This window comes from Somniosus microcephalus, chromosome 2, assembly GCF_052327205.1.
Source record: "Somniosus microcephalus isolate GS21.2 chromosome 2, FLI_Smic_1.0, whole genome shotgun sequence".
NCBI classification, from domain to species: domain Eukaryota; kingdom Metazoa; phylum Chordata; class Chondrichthyes; order Squaliformes; family Somniosidae; genus Somniosus; species Somniosus microcephalus.
In genome coordinates, this window is record NC_140988.1 from 69,796,514 (window position 1) to 69,804,013 (window position 7,500).

Genomic DNA, 7,500 nt, shown 5'->3' on the forward strand with positions numbered 1-7,500 from the left:
GGGGGGCAGAGAGAGAGCGACTGGGGGGGAAGAGTGAGAGCGACTGGGGGGGAAGAGAGAGAGCGACTGGGGGGAAAGAGAGAGAGCGGGGGGGAGGAGCGAGTGGGGGGGAAGAGAGAGAGCGGGGGGGAAGAGAGAGAGCGAGTGGGGGGGAAGAGAGAGAGCGAGTCGGGGGGGAAGAAAGAGAGCGAGTGGGGGGGAAGAGAGAGAGCGAGTGGGGAGGAAGAGAGAGAGCGAGTGGGGAGGAAGAGAGAGAGCGAGTGGGGGGGAAGAGAGAGAGCGACTGGGGGGAAGAGAGAGAGCGACTGGGGGGAAGAGGGAGCGCGACTGGGGGGGAAGAGAGCGCGACTGGGGGGGAAGAGAGAGAGCGACTGGGGGGAAGAGAGAGAGCGACTGGGGGGGAAGAGAGAGAGCGAGTGGGGGGGAAGAGAGAGAGCGAGTCGGGGGGGAAGAAAGAGAGCGAGTGGGGGGGAAGAGAGAGAGCGAGTGGGGGGGAAGAGAGAGAGCGAGTGGGGGGGAAGAGAGAGAGCGACTGGGGGGAAGAGAGAGAGCGACTGGGGGGAAGAGAGAGAGCGACTGGGGGGAAGAGAGAGAGCGAGTGGGGGGGAAGAGAGCGAGTGGGGGGGGAAGAGAGAGAGCGAGTGGGGGGAAGAGAGAGAGCGAGTGGGGGGAAGAGAGAGAGCGAGTGGTGGGGGAAGAGAGAGAGCGAGTGGTGGGGGAAGAGAGAGAGCGAGTGGTGGGGGAAGAGAGAGAGCGAGTGGGGGGGAAGAGAGAGAGCGAGTGGGGGGGAAGAGAGAGAGCGAGTGGGGGGGGAAGAGAGAGAGCGAGTGGGGGGGGAAGAGAGAGAGCGAGTGGGGGGGAAGAGAGAGATCGAGTGGGGGGGAAGAGAGAGAGCGAGTGGGGGGGAAGAGAGAGAGCGACTGGGGGGGAAGCGAGAGAGCGACTGGGGGGGACGGGAGAAAGGTGGGAAGGGGGAGGAAGGTGGGGGGAGGCAGGGAGCGGGGGCGGGAAGGAGAGAAAGGGATGTGGGGGAAAAGCGGTTTGGGAGGCGGGGGGGAAAGCGGTTTGGGAGGGAGGGGGAACTCGAGAACCCTGTGGCATGTTTATAAAGCTGTTTATAAAACTGTTGGGATTGAAGAACTCTTCCCAAGCACCCAGGAGTGATATTACATTATTCACAAAGATTCAGTGAATGAGTTGAATAGTGAAATAAAAGATACAATCGCAGACATTTACAGGTCAGTTTTGAAATCAACAGTGAACATTTATTTCAATAATGTCGAACAATAGAACATTTTACAATATGCTGGAGTTACAACCAAAGACTAAGTGAATACTCCTTCTAGTAAAAGTTTGCAAACCTAATAGGTTTGGTATTGTACAGAGTGATTTTATAATCAATAAGAGTTCTGTTGAGTGCTTCAAGTGCCCTCTTGTGGGCCTTTGTACTCATCCCACACAATGAGCTTAAACTTTTGAAGCAGCTAAGCAGCACCAGTTCCTTTGCTAATGTTACACACTGGATGTTGTTGTCTTGTCAGATCCAGAGGGAGAGCAAAGGTTCAGTGCGCAGTGTGACCTCGTTGGAGAAAAGTTGCAGAGGTTCCTGATGAGGCAACAGCCAGTGCAATGAATCTTGTCAGATCCAGAGGGAGAGCAAAGGTTGAGTGGGCGGTGCGACCTCCTTGGAGCAGAGTTGCAGCGATTCCTGATGAGGCAACATTGAATCTTTGATTAAGGAGAAAATCATACACAAAAAGGGGAAAAATACTTTTAAGGCAGTGAAATTACTTTGTAGGATATTTGTGTACAAACAATTAGTGAGTTTGAGGAATTAGCCTATTTATTTTAAATGGGCTAAGGCATAATTTCAGGTCCCAAAAGTCTACCCAGAGACCACATGCAGTATGTAATAATAAATTCCCAGTGACTGAGAATTGGTGTTATTTTTCACCTTTCTCTTTAGTTAAAGTTCAGATTAACCGTGCTGGTGTGTGTTAAAGTATATTGGCCTAGAAATTGGGTATAGCCCCGCCAGCTCGTTTGCGCCGAAAATTTTGCGCTGGCCGCGCAGCCAGTTGCGCCCGTCCCATATTCACTTTTAGCGCCTCAAGGCGGAACCGGGCGCTGTTCCAGGGTGTGCCCGCCCCCGCTTGGGGCGCTGAAAGTGAATTTCAGCGCTCCCGGTGCCGCTGCGCCACCCGATGCGGTGCGGCAGGCTGCTGTACTGCAGGCCTCCTCCTCTTAAGGAGGAGGTGCCTGCAACGGCCGGAGCCCCGATCGCGAGTGCCGGCAAAAGAGCCCGGCACAACGGAGAAGTGCCGGGCTCCACGGAAACCAGCCGGCAATGCCGCGGGGGGGGGTGGAGGAGGCCAGGGAAGGAGGTGCGGGCAGGCGGCCGCCGAAAAAGCGGCCGGCCGCACCTCCACCTTAAAGCGCCCCGCTAAGGCTGCAGTAAGGACCCGGTCTCCCGATGTTGTTAGCGGCCGCCACGGAAGAGACGGCCGCTACTGAAGATGGGGGTCGGGGCGGAACCGGGGCACTGCGCACACCGATGACGTCATCGGTACCGGCGCAGCGCTACCGGCTACCGCCGCCATTACCGCGGCCCTCAAAATCAGCGCTACCACCCCTACTGGCGCAGAAGCCCTCTTTGGGCTGTAACTGGGCGCAAAGCCCACCGAATTTCTAGGCCATTATCTGCTATATAGCATGCTGTACAGAATAACACTGCATCTTACCTGAAAGCATTCAGTTTTCTACTTGAGTGGGCAGTGCGACCTCCTTGGAGAAGAGTTGCAGCGGTTCCTGATGAGGCAACAGCCAGTGCAATTAATCCCTTAGAGCAAAGCATGCTTCTATCATTGTTGCATGCCAATGAATGTCATCCTCAAAGATTCCTCTCCTGGGGCAAGCTTTTATAAAGGAGGCACAGAGATGGCCAGTCAGAGTTTTGAGGTCATGAAATGATGTTCGGCTAGCAACCTCATGGAGGAGTAGATGAAGGTGAAAGTACTGTGCATTATTGCAGAGCCAGATCATAGACAACATTTTCTGTTTTCCCTGAGGGTGTTAAAAGGAACAGATTCCTTGATGTGCCAACTCTTGAACATGCCACGTACAACTGGCCATGTGAAAAACAGGGCGTGATTAAGTTGATGCCAGCAACCTTCAAAGTCTGCCCTTGTGCCTTGTTTATTGACATTGCAAAACAAATTCTCACAGGCAACTGTTGCCTTCTGAATTGAAATGGTAAGTCAGTTGGTACCATAGGAATTGGAGGAATGAGAACATCCTCCCCTCTGGCACAGCCTGAGATGATGGTAGCCTCAGTCACATGTGGCATGAGCTTTTTGACTACCAGTCTGGTTCCATTGCACAACTTGGGTGCAGATAAGTTTCTTAGGAGCATGATGGGGGCGCCTTCCTTTAGTACCACTTTGCGAGCAGGCGTTCCAGAAGGCTGCAATGAGTTCAATAAGTCAGTGGTGTAGTTTACCCCATCAGCACGGTCACAAACAGTATCAACGCTTTTATAGATTTGCTCTTGGCCAGGGAGTTTTTCATGAAGCAGCGTGTTGATGTCGTCGACAGTATCATTCCTGGGTGCAAGTATTGACCGTTCACACAGCCAGTTGTGATCTTTCAAATGATTGAGGAGGTTTGGATACACGTTTGAGATCAACTCATCAACTGTTTTTACTTGACAGGCAAAGTCTGGAGGAATTGTGATTTGTCCACTGCTGTCAACGGGCAACTTTCCTTCTCCTAATTGTAGTAAAAGTCGCGCAAAGGATTCTGACATCTCGTCACCATGCATATGAACACACATGTTTGTGGTCAAATGGACTGTTTGCACATCTCGCCACAGATGGGATGCCTTGAGACATGCATTGATTTCATCCGCTGGTGTTCCTCTTGGGACAACTGGCAGGATTTGGCGGAAATCACCTGCCAGCAACCGGGGGATGCCACCCATCAGGATATCGTTGCCTCTCAGATCTTTAAGAGTCTGTTGACTGCTTCAAGTGACCTCTGTGGGCCATTGTACACTCATCCCACACAATCAATCGAGACTTTTGAAGCATCTCAGCAGCACCAGTTCCTTTGCTAATGCGACACACTGGTTCTTCTTGTCTTGTCAGATCCAGAGGCAGAGCAAAGGTTGAGTGGGCAGTGCGACCTCCTTGCAGAAGAGTTGCAGCGATTCCTGATGAGGCAACAGCCAGTGCAATGAATCCCTTAGAGCGAACCGTGGCCAGCAAAAGATTGATCAGGAATGTCTTTCCTGTTCCACCAGGGGCATCGAGGAAGATAATGCCAGGAGTGTTGTTTTGCACCATATCGAGAACCAGCCTGTAAGTCTGTTTCTGCTCTGGAAGCAATTTAGGCTCAGTGACTGTGACAAAGGAACTCAGTTCCTCAACATTGTAGGTGGTTTCTCTGAGGACCTCTCTGCTGAGACCTGGAGAATCATTCCTATTGGGAGATGTAAGGTTCAACTGAGTCAGAGACTTGCCAACCAATTTCAAAGTCTGGTCCTCCAAAAGGATCAATGCCTGATTGTACATCGCAGCAGTGTAGTTGAGTGCCATTGTGGGGTTGGCTCTGGCGAGTTGGCGTAAGATGTCTTCTGTGAGGCAGTCTTTGTGATCTGCCCACAATTGCTTTGGATTGGAAGGTGTGCAGAAGGCAATTATAAGGGCAAAGAGTTTCCGTAGGCGATTGGCGGAGTAACACAGAGCAGCTTCTCTCATTGCTGCATCCCAATGAGTGTCACCCTCAATGAGGCCTCTCATGCGGCAAGCTTCTTGAAAAGAGTCACACAGATGGCCATTGACAGTCTTGAGGTCATTAAATGATGTCGGGCCAGCAACGTCATGGAGGAGCAGACGAACGTGAAAGCACTCTGTGTTGTTTGGATGGACCGTGTAGACTCTGCCAAGTGCATCCGATGAGTACACCCCTGTATGACCAGGAACTTCCTTTTGACCTGTCCCAGGGCGGCGAGCCCGCCATGTCTTATTTGGCTGCCAGGTGTAGTACTTGGGCACCTGATGATACAAAAGTGTCTTGGCAAAGTCATTTGTTTGGCACAACTGAAAGAATGCTGTAAGTTTTGTCTTTGGAAGTTCCTCGGCACGTTGGCTGGCATGTCCTGGTCGGAATAAAACCCTTTGTCCATTTTCCAAGTGAACATCTAATTTAGCGATAGTGGGGTAATGCTTGTGGATGTCAAATCCAAAAGTTCGCCAGGCTGCCTCATTGCTGCAGATGTAACGGCCCATCAAATGTGTGGTGATCTCATCATTTTGATTCTGTTGTCCAGCCATTTCAAGATCAAAGACAGCCTGGTCACTGCCCTTATGGATGTACTTGCACACATATTTGATAGACTTAACTGAGTGGCAGTACTCCACATTGATGTGACATTTGAAGAGCCTGGATAGGAGTGGACAGTAAGGAACAATCCAACGGTTGTCAACTTCAAGTGTCTGTCTTTCCTGTGTTGTCTCAGTTGACGGACCAGGTTGAGCTGAGTCGCTAGATTTTCTAGTTCGCATTTTAATGTGAGTGCTGAAACCCCCACTCTCTTTGCCCCTTCTCCTGTAGGAAGGATAGCCATCCTTGCCATGCTGAGTTTGTTCGTGCAGTGGCTTTGGGTAGCCTTTTGTACATGCATTGTTTTTCATGCAGGGAGAAGAAGGGTTGTGTCGGCCACAAGGACCATGAATCATATTTTTTACAATAACAATAAACAGGATTGGATCCTTGTCCTCATCGGGTAGCTCTGCAGAGATGAAAGAATCAAGTTGATTGGGGTGAATCTTTGCCTGAAGCCAGAGTAAAAGATGAACATGAGGAAGTCCTCTCTTCTGCCACTCAATGCTGTACATGTAGCAATGGTGTGCACCAAAAAGTTTGCCCATAGTCACGAGTTTCATCAGGTTTTTAACTTTGAGGTTGAAGACCCGTGCTATGAGGTCATGCCTTTCAGTACCAGCTTTGGGTGGGAACTCCTGCCATTGGGGATTGCAAGTCATGGTGATGAAGAGGTCAGGTCTGCCATAATTTCTGACATAGGTCATGGCATCTTGCGTGTGCTCATGCATGTACCTAGCACCTCCAACGAAGGTGGATGGTAGGATGACCAGTTGACCAATGTCCTCAGTGTTGCCATCATTGGCCACAGCATCTCGTAAGTGTATATAGTCTGTGACTCTCAAATGATTTTGGTTATGCCGGAACCAATTAAGCCGCTCTCCTATTTTCGCATACATGTCAGTGAGGAACTGCTGTAGAAGTCGTCCACACTGAAGCAGGTGGTTTGAAGCAGTTTGTCGTTCCATCAGCCTGTATGAATAGAATTCCATGGCAGAAACCATCTTTTGCCTTTGGGCTGTAGGTGGCACACCAGTTTCGGGGTCAACATGTGGGATCTTGTTATAGACATCGTATCCATCTTCCCCATGGCAAAACAAAAGCGGGTATTGCAGAGGATCATATGACCTGTGAAGCTCAGAAATTCTTTTGAGTGGACCACCTCTCATATGCAAGACAATGTCCCGTTGTTCAAATTCTTGGCCCACAATGACAATGGCTACTTCATTGGTGGTCGGAGCATTGAAGCGTCGCTCATGTTCACCTGCAGGAGTCTTGTTAGCTTTGATGACAATTTTGAGGTCTTGATTTGTAATTTGTTCCATAGCTGTTTTGAAACTCTGAATGTATGGGTTTTGCTGATGAAGCATCCGCTGTAACGCAAGCAAATTATCCATTTTGATGTGGTGTTGTGCGGGGAGAACAGCAGCTTCCCTGCGGTGATTGGCTTGCTCTTCATCATCACCCAAGAAGTAGATCTGCAGAAACTGAGGTCTTTCGTTTGGTAGAGGAAGTAGGGAGCCAATTGTATGGTACACCTGTCCATGAACTTTAAAAGTTGGGCAAAATCCAGATTCACGCACTCTGTTTGCACCAAAAGAGGTCATTGCAAAGCAGTTGTTATACTTTCTGATGTGAGTGAGGAAATGTGTTGAAGCTGCAGTTTGGCCAAACAGAAGTGAGTGCAGGGGTTCAGGTGGAGCTGTTAGTGTTGCAAGTTTAACCTTTCCTCCATTGCAGCATATCCCATCAGTTTCCTCCTTCCACTTGAGAGCGCCACAGTGAGGGCAAATGATGGTCATCTTGCCAATGATGACTGTGTGGTCGGCTTCATAATTGATGGTGGGTGTATAGGAGAAGGCTGCTCCAACCCAATGATTCAAAATGTCAGATGTGGCAATGCCCCTGTGTCGACTGTCGGCTTGGCGACGTGACTGAGTCTGGTCAGGAGTCTCGGAGGCTCTGGCTTCGGCATGTCTTCCTCTGTCAGCAGTAAGACGTCCCTCAGATTGTTCAGAAGTCTCAGCTGATCTGGCTGTGGCATGTCTTCCTCGGTCAGCAGCAAGACATCCCTCAGATTGTTCGGAAGTCTCAGCTGATCTGGCTGTGGCATGTCTT

At 50.3% G+C, this 7,500-nt stretch overlaps 3 protein-coding genes across 5 annotated transcripts in view; 1 reads left to right on the forward strand and 2 right to left on the reverse strand.

The window, feature by feature from the left end:
• Positions 1-7,500, forward strand: part of map9 (microtubule-associated protein 9) — a 528,899-nt gene that overhangs the window by 53,684 nt on the left and 467,715 nt on the right. The window lies entirely within an intron of this gene.
• Positions 1,238-4,006, reverse strand: LOC147122756 (ATP-dependent DNA helicase PIF1-like). Its single transcript, XM_086010281.1, has 2 exons — positions 2,742-4,006; positions 1,238-1,708 (listed from the first exon to the last, which is right to left on the reverse strand). The coding sequence occupies exon 1, from the start codon at positions 3,977-3,979 to the stop codon at positions 3,023-3,025; it is 957 nt and encodes a 318-aa protein (XP_085866407.1). The 5' UTR covers positions 3,980-4,006; the 3' UTR covers positions 1,238-1,708; positions 2,742-3,022.
• The window catches only part of LOC147122757 (uncharacterized), a 5,270-nt gene continuing 1,774 nt past the window's right edge, over positions 4,005-7,500 (reverse strand). The window contains exon 2 of the mRNA XM_086010230.1: positions 4,005-7,500. This exon is cut by the window's right edge and continues 189 nt beyond it. Coding sequence (XP_085866356.1) covers positions 4,005-7,500 — 3,496 coding nt within the window.